The 22,763-nt window shown below is 39.8% G+C and overlaps 2 protein-coding genes across 3 annotated transcripts; both read right to left on the bottom strand.

Moving 5' to 3' along the window:
* Positions 1 to 3,473: 3,473 nt before the first annotated feature.
* LOC123709400 (lysophospholipid acyltransferase 7-like) lies at positions 3,474 to 6,637 on the bottom strand. The gene is made up of 7 exons (XM_045660711.1): positions 6,376 to 6,637; positions 6,035 to 6,306; positions 5,601 to 5,752; positions 5,307 to 5,524; positions 4,932 to 5,117; positions 4,059 to 4,191; positions 3,474 to 3,693 (listed from the first exon to the last, which is right to left on the bottom strand). Exons 1-7 carry the CDS (start codon positions 6,585 to 6,587, stop codon positions 3,502 to 3,504), a joined length of 1,365 nt encoding a protein of 454 aa, XP_045516667.1. The 5' UTR covers positions 6,588 to 6,637; the 3' UTR covers positions 3,474 to 3,501.
* An 82-nt stretch (positions 6,638 to 6,719) lies between these two features.
* LOC123709399 (G protein-coupled receptor kinase 1) lies at positions 6,720 to 22,421 on the bottom strand. 2 transcript variants are annotated; one of them, XM_045660710.1, is made up of 16 exons: positions 21,935 to 22,421; positions 21,061 to 21,137; positions 17,131 to 17,204; positions 16,946 to 17,047; positions 16,118 to 16,192; positions 15,988 to 16,049; positions 15,736 to 15,844; positions 15,229 to 15,363; positions 11,598 to 11,763; positions 10,728 to 10,869; positions 10,292 to 10,466; positions 9,400 to 9,500; positions 9,114 to 9,276; positions 8,863 to 9,031; positions 8,535 to 8,779; positions 6,720 to 8,462 (listed from the first exon to the last, which is right to left on the bottom strand). In XM_045660710.1, the coding sequence occupies exons 1-16, from the start codon at positions 22,045 to 22,047 to the stop codon at positions 8,271 to 8,273; spliced, it is 2,100 nt and encodes a 699-aa protein (XP_045516666.1). In that variant the 5' UTR covers positions 22,048 to 22,421; the 3' UTR covers positions 6,720 to 8,270. The 2 variants fall into 2 exon arrangements, with proteins under 2 accessions (XP_045516666.1, XP_045516664.1); XM_045660708.1 differs by having other exon boundaries at positions 9,400 to 9,518.
* Positions 22,422 to 22,763: the final 342 nt, after the last annotated feature.

Below are 22,763 nucleotides of genomic sequence, written 5' to 3' on the forward strand. Positions count from 1 at the left end.
CGCAGCTGAATCGCCTCGCCGAACGTGTCAAGGCCGAGCTGGCCTCACACGAACGGCGCACATGGGAGCGCACACTGGGAGAGGCCACCACAGAGCCTACTCGTCTCTACCAACTTTGCCGCCGTCTCTACAGGACTCCAGAGCCGAAGCGTCCCCTGCGTGACAGCAACGGCGCCATTACCTACAACGACACAGATCGGGCCGAAATATTCGCGAACACCTCCAGCGCCAGTTTTCGCCGAACCCCGCGACGTCCCCTACGCGCGTGGCAGAGGTGGTAAACGCTGTCGAGGCGTGGCTGACGTGCCCGATCCCTACCGACGAAGCCCAGATCTTCTTCTCACCGTCACAAGTGCGGAAGAGGATCTCACGACTGCGACCCAGGAAGGCGCCGGGACCGGACGGCATCACCCACGAGGCGCTGCGCCATCTGCCCATGAGGTGGATAGTTGCGCTGTCGCGCCTCTTCACGGGTATCCTCCGGTATACGCACTGCCCCAGATCATGGAAAGAGGGCAAGGTGATCCTAATATCGAAGCCCGGGAAGGACTCTACCCGACCCGAGAGCTATCGACCCATCACCTTGCTCTCGACGCAGACGAAACTGTTCGAGTGGCTGTTGCTGCAGAGGATCGAACAATACCTGCAGCCGAGGCCCGAACAGTTCGGCTTCCGCGGCGAGCACAGCACGACGCTGCAGCTGACGAAGGTGCTCTTCACTGCAGCCTCGGCCCTCAACAAAAAGGAGGGGGCCGCCGCCGTTATGCTGGACATGGCGAAGGCCTTTGACCGTGTCTGGCACGACGGCCTCGTGCTGAAGCTCATCGAGTCTCCACTGCCCCGCCGAATGGTCGCCGTGCTCCGCGCCTTTCTCACTGAGCGCACATTTTTCGTTGCGACGGGAGAGGCTGCGTCGAGACCGCGACCCATCACGGCGGGCGTCCCGCAAGGCAGCGTGCTATCGCCCTTGCTCTACACCACGTACACCGACGACGTTGCGGCACACGCTTCGCCCACTGATCACAGGCAACCTACCTCTCCGCACCAAGCTCGCGCTACATAAACTGTATGTGCGCCCTCACCTCACGTACGCGGCACCGGCGTGGTTCTCCTTTGCCAAGGAGACCAAAGGCCGAAGACTGCGCACCGTACAAAACACCGTCTTACGGTGCGCTGTACAGGCACCACGCTACGTGAGAAACGCCACCATAGCGCGAGACTTGCGGATGGAGTCGATCGACGAGTTCGTCGCACGGCTCGCGATGAGGATGTTTGATCGAGCGGACGCCTCTCAACATCCTCACCTCCAAAACATCGCGCCGTGGCACTCCAGGCCGCCCGACCAATACAAGTACCCGCGTGAGCTCTTCTCCGCGGGTCCCGACGACACCAGGGCAGCAAACGCGGCTTCGACCGCTGGTCGCCTCGCTGGGCCTCCCCCGGGTCAACCGGGGGTCTCACCCGGCGGTGCTTGACCGCGAGCCGCGCAAGCTGCCCGATACCATCACTCATCATCACGACACCAGGGCCAAGTCGAGACTACTCCTTGACCCCTCCTCATCATCATAACCACCGGACTTGACCCCATCGGCTGCGCGCAGCGGGTAGAGACTGAGTCTCCCCGCGCGCCTGCAGCCCTCACCAAGCGCTATATGCCCGCCCCCGTACCGCCCTGTATCAGCAGGGCGCGAACATATACACCACCTGAAGGGGGCATACGCCCCGAACAGGACAAAACACCCCCCTCGCGAGGGAGGGTGCAGCACTAACTACGAGTTGTCCTTTTCTGCGCGCAACCGTCGAAGGGTACGAACGTGTTCTTCTCAGAACAGTTCGATGTCGTGGTCTAACGATAACGCCAATTCACTGTTCTTTTCAGAACAAATTATTGTTTCATGACGATAACGTTTACAACTGTCCTTGTCAGGACACTTCACTGTTTCATTACGACACGTACTAATCACCTACAGGTACCTGTACTCGCTCGGCAATATCAATTGTGGTGGCGGTCGTGCAACAAAACGTGAAAGGTGGATGAAGTAAGAAGAAGTCTGAAGTACTTCCGAGCCAATTCCTTATAATATAGTATTTTGTTTTCAATTATTGTTAAGTTACTATTTCATTAAACAATTGGAAGAGCGGAGGACCCTGATGTACAGGTCTCCCTAGAGTTAGTTCAGGGGCTCCAATACCTGCTAAAACAATGTAACTTGTTATTGAATAAAGATTTTTTGAATTCCACTTCGGATCTTTCAAGAAAAGAGCGTATCAATTCTTAAAAAGCCGCCAACACATGAAGGCCTACCAGCAATGTATGTGTCCATGAGTGGCGGTAACACTTAAGATCAGGTCATCTTTCAGCCCGTTATTTACTGCTACTGTAACTAACTACGGAAAAATAGAAAAGTTTAAAAAAGGCATAACGTAATTATATAAAAAAATACCAAACGCATTTAACCAAACTAAATCATCAGCTTAAATAATTATATGATATCGTAATAAACTCATGAATATCACCGCTACATTTTATTTAATATTGCTTACTACCAACCAAAAAATTTGGTACAATACTCAAATAAACTCCAAACGAAAAGATACCAAACCAGACCCAATAACCAACATTGTCAGCGCTGAAATCGTGTCTTCGCTAGCATCATCTCATGCATATTTCAACTAAACCGAGGCAAAACGCTAAATTAACTGTAAACTACAAGAAACAAACAGAAATTTCATTTTGATGAAGTTAAGGCGTTAAGTAAGTAAGGCTTAATGTGGCATTAAGCTAGAAGGGAGGCGATCTTTCATCGTTGATAATTATTATGTAGCTATTGATTGTCTTAAAGTGCACTTTAAAATCATTAAATTATTTATAATAGGTACAGTAAACAACGTTTGGCTTCTTGTGGAAACTGCACTGAATGAACTGAAAAAGACGACAGTGAATTTAGTAGAAGCAACGCAAAAGAGTTAAAACAACTATATGCCACTGATTTAGGAGAAACCTTTGCAGAAGAATTCGTCCATTTGCCGCAGTTTTTAATTTCTGACACCGAGGCCCAGCATTCAATTGCTGCCAGAACACCAAAGGGTCTGATGCATGTTAATGAAATGTTTTAAAATTTCATGTATGTTCCCAAATGTGGAGATATTATAAACTGCCGTCTTTTTCAGCACTTAAAACAGTAAAAAGTTACTTGCGGTCCATACTCCTTCAGTAAAAACTTGCAGCGCTCTCGCTTAATATTTTAAAGTTTTTACACTAGTAAACAACGTCAAAACTAATATACTACTTTTTAGACCGACCGTAACACACCTGTCACCTGCCGAGGGCGCATCCTATTAGCCCAGAGCAGTCCTGCTTGCTCATTAAATATTATTAATAGAGGTCAAGGCAATCGTTGTTGATACTAGATTGATATTTCATATTCATTAATTCTGGCGATAATTACTAGAATCAAAATGAAACCACTTCCGAATATTTAGTATTTAATCGCGGTTCGTTTACTCCTCTCTCAATTTATAAATGATGATGGCAGCTACCATCAAAACGAATAGTATTACATGAAATATCCAATATATTGAGTTGTAGTAACGTAGCACAACACTGGTATCGCTTACAATGAAGCAAGGGGTCAAATAGATAAGACAGAAAAGACGCATTATTGAGAATCCAATATCCCATGGCAATTTCATCTGAAAAAAATTAAATCGATTTCATTCGAATAACCTAGAACTAGGTACTAGATATACTTGTTAGCGCAAAAACACAATCTAAATGTGTTTCTGCCCTTGAGCAACAAAACGACCTTAACTTTTTCTATATTATTATCAAGACTAACGCTATAAATATATATTTTTCGATAACGCTAACTGGTATCAAGTCAATAATTTGTGCCTTATATATTATACTACATACTAATTATTATCTCTAGTTTACATTTAGTTAATCTAAAGCCGCACAATGTAGTGTTCATCTACGTTATCAGCAGTTGTACAAACAATATGAGATTATTATGGCCAGTGGAACTAGGTACCAAATTACGATATGACTTAATTACCGTTCCGGAAGTGTCGTACAGTTCGCTGTACTCGGATTCTAAATGAATGTAGACCCAGAGAGTCGCCGAGATAATGGTTTGAGGCAAAGTTGGGCTGCACCATATTGTCCACGCGAAAAATGACCATGCACTTCTGTAACCATTGTTATTGTGTCGCGAAGTAAATCATGTAAAAAAATCCACCACTACTACCGCTACCACCTTTTTAGGTCTGGGCCTAAGATAAATGTATTCATCATCATTTATTAATCCAATAGGCAAGTAGGTGATCAGCCTTCTGTGCCTGACGCACGCCGTCGACTTTTCGGGTCTACGGCAAGCCGGTTTCCTCGCGATGTTTTCCTTCATCATTCGAGTGAATGTTAAATGCGCACATAGAAAGAAAATCCATTGGTGCACAGCCGGGGATCGAACCTACGACCTCATGGATGAGAGTCGCACGCTGAACGCACGCCACTTGTCCAACACTGTATATAAGAAGTAGTAAGTGGAAGTAACACATGACGAGCTGTGTTTGAAGCTGGCCACTGGCCTTAACTGTATCCTATTTTTTCGCTCTTCTAGAGATAATTAAATTTAGTAAATGTATTTATTATAATATAATAATTCATTCGTATATATTAATTCAGAATTTGATTTCTGTTTTACCTTGGTAAACTATAATAGTACTTTCAATATACTTATCGTTATCGTAGTATTATTAAATTTTGTTGATATGTTATAATATAATGATTAGGGGTAATTAATGTATCATTAGCTAAGTGGTTTACGCAGACTACAGATGGCAAAGTGGCGAAGATACTGGCTTTGAAACTCAAGTATCTGTCCTACAAATGTTTCATTTTGTAGACGTTGTTTCTATACGTCACTCACCGAACTTCTTTGTTTGCTCTCAATGAATTCTTATAAACATTGGACCAGAACCAAAAGCGGGTGGGCATATCCCAACTTCGGACACTGTCTTTCATTTTTGGTCCAATCAGTAATTTCTCATGATCGAAGCATTTTAACATGGAAAAGTTGTATTCCTCTTGAATCGCTGCTTCAGTCGTACCAGCGCTTAAAATATAGATGACACTATACCAACACGTGGGGTCTAACTTAGTCGGTGTGAGTCGTAGGGTTTTCGAATAAGTGGTATTTTCTTCTACTAAATCTACCACTATCAACCCAACCAGGGGCTGCATATGCTTAAAAATTAAATGACAGTTTTAAACTTTTCGTTTCTCGACAATCTAAAATACTTACGCTACTTTTAAAAGGCTGAACCGAGCCGAAGGACCAAATCCTGGTATCGGTACACATTTAGCCGGATATATGCCAAAACCGGTCTCCGTGCACACACTCGTACATAGAAGCATTGTTATTTGGTAAAACAGAAAGTATGACATCAGTTGTGGTATATTATACAGGTAGCGAAAGTCCGTTCCGTAATCACCCGTATAAAATTCGTCCATGTAGTAGAACTAAAAGTTTATGTGCTGGAGTCAGTATTTGTTTACTGTTATTAAAGAGGAACGGTAGAAAACATAACAATTATACCTCGGGAGAATACTTCATTCGTAGAAGCATATAACCCAAAGCGCACATGCACACTTTCTTAAGTTTTTGTTCCGTTATTACACGACAATCACCCAAAGTCGCGAAAGGTGAGCTAAAATGATCTTCAAAGATTTTCCACCTATAGTAAGGTCCTGAAATAATACATTATTGCTACCTAAAATACCACAATGACAAACCTATAGATAATATTTTTAAGGTAAAATTTTGTTAAGTGGGAGAGAAATCTTGCAACATCCATATTTCTAACGTGTTTAAGTAACGAGCTCACTCTGGCAGTTAAAATCGTAACCTTTTCCCAAAAATGACCCATTTTGCGAATTCAACTGCTGGACCGTCAACGGTGCGAAGACTGAAGGCGGTATCAGGTACCTTGTCATTTCCTGATACAAAATATTAGAATTTGTAATGTTTACCTTTATGCAATCCTATGAAAAAATACGTATACGTTATGATATCGACTGCGCTCGGGTCGTTTGTGATAAGATCGCTATCGCCAATAGTGACTCTCGTGACACTGACTCGAGTTTCACCCTTAGCTCGGTGGGCTAAATGGATTTCAAAGGCCAGTCCAACCAGTCTCAAGGCGAGGGTCTGATAGATCCATATCACGTAATTCGGGGGTAAATAGTAGTGCAAATAGAATAAATACATCCAAGTGTACGCTAGACTTATTTGGTGCAGGTATCTGAAATTATTGCCGATCATCAAAGCGTTGCAACCGAACAAGTTACCTGATCGATTTCCCAAATGTTACCTTCTATCGCAACATTTTATGATAACAATGTTTCCCCACACCAGTAGCACGGTGTGATATATCTGGGTTCCACAAATCAGACACGTCACCAGAAACCCGAGACCGGTTCCAAAGTTGCGTTTGAGATTGACCTCGGATATCTTTTTGTAATAACTGCCCAGCGTCATGCACATGACCAGGGAAGAATAGAAAATTATCGTATCGACGCCCATTTCTTGTAAAAAATTAAATAATATTCGTAAATTCTGTCATTTTGACAATTCACAGTGACGTCGAAAAATACTTTTGTAGATTAGGAAACGCATCTACGAAGAGCGAAGGGAGCGCCACAGTAAAACACCAGATTGATTAAATAAACAATTTACTACATACAATGTAGGTTCACAATAAAAATATCTAACAGAGGTGTCTACGGCGACTCAACGTCTGATGCAGATTTAGCCCTTCGCCCCGACTGAAGGGCGACGTCCGAGCGCGAGGGATACTCTTAAGTAAATTCATTTCGTTCGTACACATCTGTGATCTAGGAATGTAAAGAATTGCAGTATTTACATTATTAATTTTTTTACGAAAATCGATTCAAATTAAATTTTACAAGCAATGTACGTAAACGACTAAGTGTCCGCAGAATACGAGAAATTATCACAACGGGCTGACAATTCAACTAACCTATAATACTGCTTACACATGCACCTCTAAACTTTAATTTCACCCTAATCCAACAGGTTCAGTATCGTACATTTAATTGACTAGAATCTAATTCTACTCTATTCAGTAACTTTATTAAGTTTCTAATAACAAATTTGAAAATTTACAAAGAATAAAAGTACACACTACAACACAACAACGGGGACGTGGTCCCACCGTACAAAACTGTTCTTCAGAAATCGGTAAGTTACGAGTGAGAGAGGTGCGACGAGGTCGGCCCACCGGAGCACGCGCACGCGGCGGAACATGTTTGCGAAATCTTAGTAAATGTATTTCGCACTATCACGTTATAAATATAGAAAAGTGAAAGCTCCGACGGCTAAAAGATAAATATTTACATCGTCGCGCTCTCTAACTAAATCTGCATCAGTTCGCCCTCGGTGAGAACGGTCCGTCGCGACGCGATCCGAGCGTGAACGTAAAACTTGCATCAGCGTCCCCGTCGTTAGAAGATCCGTCCGAATATAAAAAGGTCCACCTCCTCGCGTCGAGCTCTAACTTAAATAGATAACGACGAAACTTAACGCGTGGCGAGCGTCGACCCGAAGGGAAGTTTAAGTACAAAATAATATTAATAAATAGTACAGGGCTGTCACTCACACATCAAAGGAACTTTTTATTAATAAATCACTCGCGCCGAGAGAGAGAGAGAGCCGTCCGACATAAAATAAATTGAGTAGAATAATTTAGATCTATACGATACCCTACGTGCGAGAGTCGGCGAAGCGACCGCAGCATTCGCCGTCGCCGTCCAATCGTTCGTCACGAGTGGGATCAATCTATTGCACGAGACGCGCGTGAACGCTACGTCCGATTAACGTCGCGTTAACCGTTTATATATAACTTTACAATACCTACCCTACCCACAGAGTTAATACGACATCCAGAAGGTCACAGTGATTACAGAGTTTCGAGTCCGTGCGAATGAATACGAAATATCGAAGAGACGGAGCGCCTTCGCCTTCGGCGGAGGATGCGCACGCGCCGCACTCGCTCGGTAGAACTCGGCAGTTCGATTGTCACCGCGGTTCGGAGCTCCGACTCCGTGGCCCGACTGTCGCTCGACGCTTTCGGTGAACGCTCGACTCCACCGAGACGAGTCGAGGGTCGGTTCACTTGATGAGTTGGGCGGCGCTCTTGGAGCGGCGGAACATCTTCGCGCCCTTGTTGGGCGCGGGAAGCTCGTGCTAGTTGTTCCCGTTGGGGGCTCTCGCGAGGGCCGGCGACGCCGCCGGAGGGGGCCGCCCGGAGGCCGGCTCTTTCGCCCCGTCGGTGCCGTATATCTTGCCGGCCTTCTTCGCCATCGAGGCGAGCAGCTCCTGGGAGCACTTGTGGGCGGAGCGAAGCGAAGTCGCCCACTCCTTGAGGCCTATTTCGTCCTGCAATTTAATATTATAGTGAAAAACTATCGTCACGACCGAGAGGGCCGTTCGCGGGAGTGTTGGGCTCACCGTGTTGGTGAGCACGATCTTCGTGTCGTTTCTGGTCCTGAGGACGATGCACTGCTCTCCCTTCACGGAGACGAGGTCGGAGGAGACCTCCTCGACTATGTCCAGCAGTATCATTTCCGGCTTAGCGCTGTTTTCCAAGTGCAGCTCGAGACGATTAGGGTACAGTTTGGCGTATCGAGTCTGCCACGCGCTGGCGAACGGTCCGCCCAACTTCTTGATGTAGCCGTGGAGTATGCAATCGGATTCTGAAATCGAAAGCCAAATTCACTCTAATTGAAATTCACATACAGATACATACACGAAGAAACGAGCCAAACCGGTCGCGAACCTTTCTCGTCCGCGTCGAACTTCTGTTTCTGCTTGGATTTCTTCTTCATCTCCATTTTATCAGCCTCCTGGTTGACAGTTTCGAACACTGTCTCGGCCACTTCGCTCTGCCAGCGTTCGGATATGACCAGGGGAAAGTCCTTGTACTGCGCTTGGTCCGATTCGGTGAGCTGGAATTCATATGGTCATAAAAGTACACTCGGAAGGAAATTTCACATTAGTTTCACCATGCGATATCATCGGAGACAATACCTTGATTCCCTTAGTGTCCTCCTCGTCGAAGCTGCCGATGTCGAAGGCGTCGGCGGCGTTGACCTCGCCCCTGGGCGGGATGAGGGGCGGAGTGTATTTTTGGTGGTACACTTGTTGCCAATCGATTCCGGCGAAGAACACGTGCTCTTTCACTTCGTCCGCCCTGCGATCGGTTACATATGGATCGACAGGTTTATTAATATAAAAAATGTGAGCAGAGTCAGACTGGGAACTTGTATGAAGAGATCAACAGAAGTTATTCTTTAAATATAAAACCAACACTCACCCTTTGCCCTTGCACCCGAGTCTCTTGTTGATGTCCCTCTGCAGCAGACCTTCGAGCAGACTCTTCAGACTCGGACTGAAAGACTCCGGCAGTTCCACGTTCTGGTGAACATTATATTTCTAACGCTAACGTGATTTACTCGAATCAATCGAAACTTAACGGAATAGGAATTAGTATTTTCATTGGCAATTTTAGGAGATGGCCATAGATAGTGATCTTCGACTATTTAACTTTGAATTTTTATATATCGCTCTGCAAACGAATGATTCATTTTGTTGCGTCACAAAATTAGTATAGTGAGTAAAATATATTTAAAAAAATCCTCAAACAACACTCGAAAGTATCGCGTGAAACGCATTAACAATACATGTTTTTCCAAAGCATTACTGATAATTACGAATTTGGCGATTAAAAAGTTATCTATGACGTCAATTACGATTATTGATCGGTTCAAATGACGGAAAATGTTGAAATCCAACATATGTATTACAAAATAGCATGACGTCTTTCGACCCACTTCGAGATTCGACCTCTCACTCGACCCGAGATTAAACTCGAACTCAGAACACGGCGTTGACAAAGATCACGGGGAATATGACCGACGGTGCTATTGACGAGACGACGTCACTAATATCCGAATTGTGAATATGTTTTTTACTAATAACCTGTTCCATGTAGGCTGTGTCGGCTCAGCCGTCGGAGGCCGATCACCTACTTGCCTATTAGACCCGGACCTAAAGAGGCCACTGATATTTTATAAGACATTATCAACACAACATTTCTTTTTTTGACGTTCATAAGTGTACGTTGTGTTACCTATATGAATAAATGATTTAGGATTTTTTCAATAAAACAGAAGATACGAAAGATGTAACAGTAATCTTATATTTACCATGGTCAAGGTCATCCGATCGATCTCGTGTTTGTCCTTGGTCTTGTGTTGGCGGAAGGGCGAGTGGCCTTTGAGCAGTTTGTAAAGCATGCACCCGAAGCTGAACCAGTCAGCCGACGAGTCGTAGCCCGTGCCCTTCGACAGCACTTCGGGGGCCATGTAGCCGTGGGTACCGCTGGAAAAGTTGCAGCCGCACTATTAAGATGTTCCTCGTCATTCTGTCGCGGCGTTGTTGAGACCGTTACATCCCTAGTGGGCGGTTAATATCTATAACTCTTTAAGGGCTAGTTTTTATATATTTTTTAAATTAAAATCGAGTAGAAGAGACCGAACCGATCTCTGTAGAATATAAGTCACATAGGAGTGGTTATGGCTAAACCAATGTTGGCCAACAAAGTGCCTTAAGCGAGCCGATGAGTTCGCTATTTTTACTTACACACTGGCGTGAGGTTTCTTCTTCGAGAAATCACAGGCGAGACCCAAGTCCGATATCCTGACGTGACCGTGCTCATCCAGTAAGATGTTGGCAGGCTTCAAATCTCTGTACACGATATGGCGTTTGTGCATATGCTCGAGTCCTGGTGATATTCAATTAAAGTAGCTTTATATTGTTTATGTCTATGTATTGCGTATAAAACCTCACCTCAATCATGCTTTTAATCTTAATTGATGACGATAAATCTTTAAAAAAACGTTGCCAAGTTACAATTCATTTCATAAACATTTATACGTCTCAATTGCAGTCGAACGGGACGTGAGTATCTTTTAAAACTAAAAACGTAGCATTTATTGGAAACGCTTTTGTCTCAGCGGTTCACCGAAGCGACCAAGTACTTACATTGCGAGTTCCCGTTAATATTAATGGCCACACGTTCCACTTGCTACGGTTTTAAACGAACCATCACGGACTATTTTTGAACCGGCTATTTACGATATTGTTATGACTTTCGTTTTGATACGGATTCATCTTTTATAATCGAAATGACGCATACGTCATTTAGGATACAGATGTTGCTTCTGCGATCGTTTAAACTATTTTTCCTCTTCATTTCATGTATTTAAAGCTTTATGCAATACAGCTTATAGACAGAAGGCTGTTAAATATATTTGCCCTTAAAGGCACAGTACAATCGAACGTTGAGAATATTATCTCTAATACTTAAAAACCTTTAAAGATTTTTTATCGATTATGACGAATTTTACTACCAATAGGATTGCATATGTGTCGACAGTTCTAACTAGGTTTTAATCAATTTCAGACCTGAAACCAATCTCATGAAGTCGCGAGCAACATGTAATATCATACCTAATATAACTTCAGCGGCGTAAAACTTCATTTCAGCCTCATTGAAGACGCCGTGCTGCGACAGATGATAATGAAGATCTCCACCATTCATGAGATCCAATATGAAACAAAGCTTGTCTGGTGTATGGAAGGCGTACGTCATACACACTATGAATGGGCAGTCCACCTGTAACGCCAATTACGAATGCACTGAATTTAGGGCGACAATTTCATTGTTACGACTTTAACATACAGAACTATAGATTAAAAGTCTACACTTAAATGCAGATAAAATAGCTAATTTCTAAATAGTCCTGGTTTTTTATATTACCTACTTAGTATAAGCAAGATTATATTCCTACAGAATATTGGTTTTTTGACTACGCGAGAACTGCACAACAAAATAACTTTTCGCTGCTTTGACTCTTGCTGAAAAGAACGTAAGCAACGTTACAAATTTGAATAATTAGAAACGTTATCGTTTCTGCCATCTGAATAACATGTATATCTGAAGACCACAAACGTATTGACGATTTCTCAAAATAGCACCACACTTTGGATTTTTAACTCGCGCGATGAGGATAAATTCAGCCACATCCTCATCTATAGGATATCGGGCGATTTACATAACCTGGTGACGTAACTCGTCGCCTTTGGGAAATTTCGTGACGACTGCACGCGTGTAACGCTTTAAACTTCCCTTTGAGTTTTTTTCCCTTCGCGTGAGCACACTCTCTGTACACGAGACGATGTCTTCTCGATCGTATGGAACGAACGGGCCAACGAGAATGTTTCTTTGATGTTTATTCAATGCGAGTTCAATGGATTCTTTATTTATTCTATTACTTATTCGATACATATATGCGCCTTGTGAAACATTTCATTTACAGTGACGCGTAAAATCGGATTGTTTATTTGAATTGGCGGATGTGGCCGAAATTCGACTGTAAATCATTAAAATTTTAGAAATACGATCTAATAATCCGATTAAATTTTGCAAGTTTACGGCACTGTGTTGGGAAGGATTTCTTCCCGTACTCGCCTCACCAAGCGTCTAACAGATTATAATAAAACAGTTTCAAATCATTAATTAGTAAATGAGTTTTCCTGCTAGCATTTAACAGAAATAGCACCAACTAATAAACATCAGTAGGTAGGAAAAGCGGAAGCGATTATTATGTTTTGTTACGAATGCGTCCCCTTTGTTTGGCCTGCACAGCCATCGGCCATGTGATTCATGTGAGTACAGCATTACTGGCTTTATTACGTACGGGCTCGTCGGTTCGTCACGATTTGCTGAGACTACAGTTTGATAGATCAAAACGCGGGCCGCAGGAGATCACCGATCACCTCTGAGAACGCATCAATAGTCTCCAACAACCTCTGTCATATAAATACTAACAATTGTATTGAACGCATCCACATTAAATACTTCCTTCAACAGAAACAGTACGACACGTATGAATTACGGAGCGTTATGAAAACTTTCAAGCTAAAGATCCATTACACTAAAATAGAATCGATTTCATCATCAATACACCTCCGTATGCCAAATGCTGATCTTGTATCAAGACAAGGCGTGTCCGAAACAAGATTCTCCTTAGTGTTATTTTGTTCAGTGGCAGACGAGGCGGCGCCGACCAACCAGACGACTGCTCATAAAAGATAAGCACAGTCGTCAGTCTGAATGAGCTGACATCCATTAAAATTTAACTACATCTAATACTCTCCGATACGGCTACTCGGTAATTGCAATCCACGGGTTGCAATATGCGATCTAATTTATCCAACTCTCCCGAGATTTCTATAATACGGAAGATATTTACAGCGTTTTTATCGCTCCACCCGAGTATATGAAAGCGCTTAGGCATAGACGCCATATTATCGAACAACCGTAAAAGTCGAATTTTGGTAGCCCCTAACATAAAACTAAATCGTTTATAATCACACGATAGAACTACCAAACGAGCTTGTGAAAACGTCACGTCGAAACTCTGCATAAATATTACACAGAAGTGGAGCGATCTGCCTTCACGAAGCCCGAACACCGGCAACCTTGAAGTTACGGCAAGGCTTTTAGGCAAGGATGCGAGCCGCTAACTCTTACAGGAACGAAATACGAATAACAAGTAGGTGAATATACATAATCTATTAAATCGGACTTCCCGTAATTGAGTGACAGGGAAAGAATCAATTGGGATTATAAAACAAAATGCAGCGGAAGCGGATTGGAGCCCGTCGACAAATTGAGGGCGAGCCAATTCGTTTCAGTCCAATTGGCTGGATATCGTTTGTCCCCGATGCAATATCGCTTATTACCTATATATCTATTATATACAGCCATTGTCCTGAATCAAAGTAGACCGTTATCGATATTGATAATAACCCACATTCGCAATCCGATTACAATCACTTAATTATGCTAAACTCGGTAGTTGATAATGTGCGCTAGGTCGGTGGATAGTTGCTCTGACGAATATCTCTCTCGAATAATATACGTTTTTCGACAAAGCAAACAATTTGACAAGAGCTGACCTTGTCTGCGGCAAACTAGGATAAAAAGTATCCTATGTCTTTTTTAATACCATGAAAATATTAATATTCGTCCAAATTACATGTTGTTTAAGAGACAAAGTTGTTATGTTAGCACAAATTAGATTTATTTATTCGCAAACTTTAGTTACAATTTATCCGACGAGATAAATGAAATATATCTGAAAATAAATGAATATTTACGAACATGGGAAATGTGGTAAAGCCACTCTATTTTTACGCGACAAAATTGTTTACCATACCAAGGCATACATGATCATAAAGAAGGAAAAATCGCTGGCCTTACCATAAACATCCAAAATGATTGTGTAATAAAAATAACTAAGCATGTTTACTGTGAATCCCAGAGCTTCACGACAAAAGTGAATTTAGACTATTTTAATATATATAATTTACTTGCGTAATAGAAACACAAAACATGTTTCAATTAGATAAAAAACTGTGTAAAGAAAAACATAGAGTAATGAATTTTACAATATTTTTAAATAATTGCTAAGCGCTAATATGCAAGTTAATTAACTGACATATACATTAACCTACTATTACTTAATAACATATAGACGAAACAAGATATGTTGTAAAATAATTTCCAGCTAATATGACTCTGTGTTATGTGTTGGTCCTCTCTACAATTAATAATACATATTTAGTGTAGTTTATTTGTGGGCGTTCGAGTCGATTGCTTCTATTAATTTAAACGAATGCTGAATTCAAAGCAGTCGCTCTACTATATAATTTTTGTATCATATTTCTATCGGATATAGGCCCTTACATATACATATTGTTATTTATTCAATCCTTGTTGATGATAGCATTTAAGAGATTGTTTTGTGAGCAGCCTTCATTTTATTTGGTGATTAAATGGAATATAAAGTGTTAACGACTGCGGGCAGATTCAAATTAGCGATCATTTCGCTTGAGTTCGCTAAATGCATTATCGACTAGCGAAAACACATTTTAGCATTTACATGCCACAGTTCAATAGGTCAATTCAAACTTTCCAAATCGTGTACGAAAAAATATGTCTAATTGTTGTAAAATTCAGTAAATATTTGATTAGTGAATTGGTATTTTCATGAAAAAGCATTGCCAAACTCACCCCGGTACTGACTAGTGAGAGCATAATCCGCTCGTTGAGCGCGAGGGTTTCACCTTGCTTCATCTTTATACGTTTCTTGTCGAGACATTTCATTGCGTACATTTTTCCTGTGTCAGCTTTCCTGCATCCGTACACCTTTGTACAAAATCACTTCTTAGAACTTTGAAGCTATTCCTCGTGAATATTATACTTTTTGACCGATATAGATTGAGTATATTAACAAAATAAGAAATATTTAGGATTTTTTATTCTCTTGTAACGCATATAGTTTATAATGTATGTATTTTAAAGTCAAGACATTTTTTCAAAATGGGTACCTGAACCTCGAAACAATTAATTTAATTGTACACATGTGTGTAGCGACTATTAAAAACTATTTAAAAATAGTGAATATTTATACCTAAAAATATTTGATGATAAAATTTACACTATTGGTTTAACTACTTGTCGGTGTCATCACATGATAATCTCAAAGCTCAAACAAACAGTACGTGATAATTTGCTTACTTCACCGAAGCCTCCTCGGCCGATAATGCGATGTACGCTGAAGTCATTCATCGTTAGTTGTATGTTCAGCTCCAAATTCTTCCATTGGCAAAACCTCGTGTATTTGTCGCTGCGAAATAGACGAAATCAATTTCATGTTGTCTCTATACCCGAGTTACCGGTCAGAAACGTGTGTTATAAGACAATAAATACTAGGAATTTATCTATCGTATAAATCAAACACTTCGAAAGAATATTGAATTAAATGCATACCTTTCTAGAAAACTTTTGAATGGCTCCCCTCTCAAATGTTGAAATATCTCTTCAATGTATGGCTGAAAAATGCAAACCGTTATATGCAACACCGAAAAGAGGACAAATAACCTCGAGAGAAAATGTTTACCTCAAATAGGTTCGGTGGTACATCGTGTTTCAATAGATATTTCTGTACGTGCGCTACACACTCTTTAGAATAATCCTGGAAATAAACAGTTGGATAATCTAAATCAACAATCGATTTGTATATGCAATGCTAAAATTGCTTATAGGTCTGGCAGCTCCGCCCCAGATGATTAGGGAAACAAAGCGAGGGAGACGTTTGAATTCTGCTATTTATTCTAGGAGCTTCTACACTTTTAACGGTTTCTTTAAGCGGAATTAGGTCGCGTCGAAGGGAATTTATTCGCTCGTTTTGATAAACAGCAAACGCAAACTATGGATGTTCCGTGACGATATTTAGTTTTAAAGTGCGTTAATTAATTTTAATCTCAATTAAGACAACTAAGTATTAAGTGCCAGATTTGCTCGGATGCGATACGATAATATTAAATCCAAGTACGATTAGGATTAAAGCATTGTGTGGCACTCTCTTGGAACGACGCCAAAAGTATGTACTTAAAGTCTCATTCAAAGTTAGTTAAAGACTTTAGAAGCCAATCGCAATCTCTATTTTAAGGAACAAATCACATGTCAATGTAATTTACTTTTATGTGGTAGTCATGAGATAGATAATGTTACGTAGTAAATTTATTAGCTTATTACGAGGTCAAAGACTTATTATTTGTTACTAGTAGAAATAAAATCTTTCAAAAATTGTGCTAACCGAAAATACTTCAGTTATAATATTTAGAAAACAAATGTAATTTGCCCTTTCAATACTTCAAACAACTCGTAAATCTCACTTGCAAATTGAATAATAACAAAGTGAGTTATATCCAGCTATTATACTTACGTGGGAATGAGCAAGGAGTTCTTTCATAATAAAATTATCGTAAATGTCTCTTGCGATCCGCCGCCTCTCCTCCACGCATTCTTGCTTTTCATATAATTTGATCTGCAACAATTCAATCAGCATCGATATCTTTGAAAAACATGGACTCAAGCAATAAGTTCAATAGTATAAATCCTATTTATTACCTCCTCGTAAAACTTTAATTGTGGCACTGGTTCTTCTGACGTTTGTTCACAGAATTCCTTAAATAATAAATAACCTGAAAGAAAAAATGTAATGAGTTCATTGCGATGCGTGAAATCGCACAAGGATACGTAGTAGAGTACGAATGGCTGCCGGCCAAGCTTTTCTTTGGTTCTAACATCGCGGGCGAAGGACCAACCCTCGAGACGTTGATGTTTTAATGGAAAATCCTTGACGAATAGAAAATTATAGTATTATCTGGTTCTTCCAGTAACCAGTACAGTATATATATTTAATTGGGCTGAATACCAACATTATTTCAGTAATGAATTCGAGTTTTATTCACTAACATAGGAAAAAAAATCGCGTGATCTTTCAAAACGATTGGTATAACGTTTGAATACTAAAATAATTTATAGCCCAGAAGAAAAAAAGCCTTAACCTGAATTATGTCATGTCACTGTACGTTCACACATTGTTAGTTCAAACTACTCCATTAACATTATACATTAATTAGTTTAACATTTCATTTATTAAAAAAATATTTGAAAGTGCGGTTGAGAACAGTTACACAGGCAAATTTCCGAATCACCATTTAAAGGTAAGTCGGTAGACCGTTACGATTGTTTCTGATATCATACAAAACACGACGAAACTGTACATTTGTGAGTCATCAAGGGTCATCATGATATCGGCCCTCGGGACTTATAATGTCCGCGCATTTCATGTAACAAATAAATACGTCCTACAAAATATCAGCATTCAGGTGAAATCCGTATTTACATTTGCGTAATTATTTTTATCGATACGCGCAAAGTGATTCATTTATTAAACCAGAGACATTCCTGCAATTATGACACGACTAAAATACTTCTGTTGAGTCACCACATCGTACAGTTTTCAAACACAAGTTTTATAAAAAACCAGATGCGCTTCATCCTATAGGTCTTGCCTTTAGATTTATGTATCTATATCGTCCGATATTTTTTCAATAGGCTAGTAGGCCTACTGTGACTGACGCACCGTCCTGGTTGCCCCGCGATGTTTTCCTTCAGCATAAGAGCGTGTTAATTGCGCGCATGGAAAGAAAACAGCTTTTTTCCAAAGACCATATTTTAGTGAAATACTCTTGTGCACTTTAATTGAAGAATTGTTTTTACTAAATTATTCGGTGGATGAAAAATGGATGCTACACAGTCTTGGTAATCGACTCGTATAAAAAAATAGCGTTTATCAGTATGTTTGTCTGTATCAATTTGAAAAAGTTGCTGACAAATGACGTACTCATTATACTGTACACAGAGCAATCCAAATGTAATATGAAAAAGTTTCCGCCGTTCCAGAATGGAAACTCAGTAAGTAAAAACACCTATATACTTAGGTACACAGCGAGCGCCCAGCCATCGATAAAGTTATTTACTGCAAGTGGAAGCGAACCGTAAATTGCGTTTATAACTCGCCTAAGAGTATACTGTTAATATAAGTCTGTCACACAAACTCGAATATACGAATAGAGCATCAAATATTTATATTCAAAGCATCAAATATTTTTACAATATTATATTAATGTGAACAAAAACATAGCAAAATTCTAACACACTATATTCCTTAAATTGAAGTAGGAAAAATGTGCATCAACATGCACAACAATCATGTCCCACCAATTGTTGAAGATGCCATTTGCCAAGCGATAACAAATGATGTTCAATAAAAGATATTAACTTAATACCAACAGACTTTCTCATTAATTAAAGCACGTAAACTGAAGTTAGTGTTAAAATTTTGCAGACGTATTTTATCCCAGAGGAGACGCTTACACCGTGGCTATGTTTCAACGGATCATAAACTAAGTGGTTTAGTAATAATGACTCAGCCTCGCGCAAAATATTACGAGAACTTTGCGAAAGGACGCTTACAAAGGGAATAAATATTTAAGCGGTACTTAGTTAGTGTACAAAGAATACGAACAGGTACGTGAAGCTATTTGAAATGGAATTACATCTTTGTGTTAGCTAATATGTTTAAACCGTTTTTTATATGGACGCATTATTTTCGATCTTGAAAGGGCAGACGTGAATTTTTACAGGAATTCTTACTTCATGAGGAACTAAAAGACTTCTGTCTCTGTTGATAAGCCAGCACATAATAAAATACACCACTATATAATTATGAAAAATCATATGCAATTCCTTTTAATTTCCATTATTTGTGAGTAAAATTTCATTTACACCATCTCGAGTTTATAGATTTGTTTTCTATATCATTTTACGACAAAATTAACCTATAGTCTTATGTTGGCTTTTCTCTTTGGTAAAACAAAGGAACTGGAAAAGAAAAACTAGTCTAAATAAGGTCCTTGTTGCCATACGTTCCTTTTATTTGAGGGTAAGCCATTGTAAGACGGCAATAATCGGGAACCGTGCCTACGCAATCATTATGGACCTTTACAGGCCTTGGCCTTCAATTGAATCCCAGGGTGTATATTATAGTTTTGTGATGTTTATGAACATGCTACAAAGTATGCAAAACGTGCTTCTTATGCGTATTACTAGAGAAATATAATTATATAATAGAGAGTTAAGAAACTAAAATATTGGTATAAAAAATGTTTATTTCTTGTAGCTAAACAGATCCCAATCCGATAACCATAAGCTAATTCAATGATATAGGGCTTTTACAATATAAAATAAAAACGGCACGCTCAATTTAACTAAATTGACAAAATCTAGGGATAGATCTCATGATGTACCACCACACAACTTTTAGTACCGAAGGAGCCTAAGTCGAATTGGTTCGGAATCACTTCGGTGGTGCGCGGCAAAAAATGCCTTTAAAAACGCTCAGTCGTGGAACGGCAAATGTCGAGGTGATACGGGTGGAAATTTGTATTCTGCCTTGATTTCCGATGATGAAACTCAGCTGCAGGTATTAATCCGAACAATTCCTCTGAACACTCTCTATGGTAAATGCGGTAGAAGATGCAGAGTGACCCCACATCTCTACGCAACGCCAAAGGATCAAGCCGCTCGGAGAGGGATTGGTCAAGTGGAAGGAGCTGGTAATGGGGAGCTTCCACCCAGAGTTAGTCTACCCCAGTCCGAGACTCGACGTAGTAGTTTCGACTTCAGACACAAGTTTCTTCCGGTACTCATCGACAGCCTTGTGAGACCCCAGCGTTCACGGGTTTAAGGTCGGAACATGCTCCGTCGATGACGACCTTGATGCTCCGATCGGCCAGAAAGCTGGGGATCCAGTCGCATAATTTATCGGGAAGCCCGTAGGTTGGAAGTTTCGAGAGCAGTGCTCTGTGCCACACCCGATCGAAGGCTTTCGCTATGTCCAAACTAACCGCTAGCGCCTCCCCCTTGGACTCAATTAAGGTAGGTAAGGTACACAAGAAGGTCGCCAGCCGAACGACCACGACAAAAGCCGTACTGATAATCGCTAATCAGCTGGTGGCCCTCTAGATACTCAAGAGCTGGCCATTAATTGGAACAAGGAGGGCTATTATAGCTATTGGGCGATAGTTGGACGGATCAGAGCGATCGTTTTTTTTAGGGATTGGATGTATATAATAAAATATGACATACTAGTGACAAGTTGAGCCACTTAAGGTTAATAGTGAAGTATGTATTTATTAACTTAACTATAACTTATTAATCAACAACAATCAACATATATTTAGTAATTCATGAATGAAAAATCAATGCTAAAGTAATTCATAAAAGTAGTCATGTGTACCCTGACTATCCTATTAAGATAATGATCACTCTTGATATAAAAAACCACATTAAATCTTTGATAAAATATTGATATTTTTATGATAAAAATTGATTGCATAAAACATGATTTATATAATCTCTCATTTTAGTATAAACCATTGGTTTAGTTACTGGTAACATTTGGTTTTTTAATCCAAAAAGTCCACTTACCTAAGACTTGATTGAATATTTTGTCAAAATTAACTTCATTTTTCTTTTCCATATATTTGTGCATAACACTCCGTACACTGGAACAAAAATGTAATTAATAAAAATCTTTATATATTCTTTAAACATATTCTATCTTTGATAGCTTTTTTTGAAATATAAATAATTTACTATTGTAATGTTACTATTAGAGGTGACACTAGATGTTATAAGACTACAACATAAAACAAGTGATTAGTAGTAAATAATTCTAGTATTTAAATAAACCCATTATATTAAAACACTAACTATTCCAATAAAATCTATATCTGAAGGAAGTCAATACCAGTACTATTTTTATTATTGTATAATTTTTATAAATATCTTTTTTTATCCATTTTGTATTATGAAAGCAAAAATAAATTTGTTAGCTACATAAACCCTAAATTTAACTGCTGAACTGAATTTAAACATTTTCATTTAAGAGACTTTGGCAGGTAAGATACCTATTCTTTTAAGTTTATTGTACACCAAGAGGAAATGATCTTAACATGAAATATATTACTTACTACAATATAATATAGCTCTATGTAATACCTTCATGTTTACTTAATCACAGGTATAGTAAAATTATATTTAAGTAAAACTTTTATGAGGACACAATTACAGCATAACTGTTTTAAAGATCCTATCCTAATTGATAGACTAAATACAATTTAATATGAGTGAACTCATTTAATTTTTCAGTATACCTCATTGATAATTACAGGTAATTCACAATTTAATTGGTGAATCATGAGTCTTAAAACTTCCTGCTACTATTTTGTAAACAACACAAGTTCTGGTCATATATAAGTGGAGACCCTGTCAATGACAATGCATGACATTCAGACATTACCTTGGGTCAGGTAGAACAATCTTTTTGCTTGCTCTGGCTGCTGGGGTACATTTAGACTTTTCCATTGCCATCAAATAGCTGACGTCCGCCAGGACAGCTTCGAGATCCGCCATTTTGAGTCTGAATTAACACCTTCACCAGACTAAAACACTAAATCACTGCACAAACACTAATCTAAATCCGTAGTCCACTTTCAGTTATCATCAACAGTTCTAACCTCATTTACATGACTACTAAGCACTCGCGTTTTACACCATTTGTTGATGAACGCTGACACATTTTCATAATAATGAAAAGGGCACATTAGAGACACAATGGCAAATATTAACAATCATTTTCTTATTTAAACTTTTTAATAAAACACGTAACTTAAAATAGATTATTTAATAGCGATTGTTAATAGCAAAACCTGCTTAATCCAAGAATATACTGTACACTACCACTTATCAGCAGCAGTCCATTTCATTTTCCATTTTGGACAATCTTTTCTCGCACTTTGATTATCCAGTGACAACTGACACAAAGTCGAAATGTACATGAATATATGTCAAGTTAAAATTAATGTAGTGTGATTTATCGTTTTGTTTCGCAAATTTCCAAATCGCTCACCGAACACATTTTTAGTGCTATCAACAGTAATAATATAAGTTATATATTATGATTATTGCCATAGAAAATTTAGTCTTTTTAATAAAAAGTTGTAGTTAATAACATAAATTAGAGTAAATATAAACCGGATTAATCTGTTTTCCATACGTCAGATAGTGATTAATATTGCTCTGTGTTCCCGTCATGGTTTTTGACAGTGCATGTGAAGTCATTTAGCGAC

Source organism: Pieris brassicae, chromosome 5 (assembly GCF_905147105.1).
Source record: "Pieris brassicae chromosome 5, ilPieBrab1.1, whole genome shotgun sequence".
Taxonomy (NCBI): Eukaryota; Metazoa; Arthropoda; class Insecta; order Lepidoptera; family Pieridae; genus Pieris; species Pieris brassicae.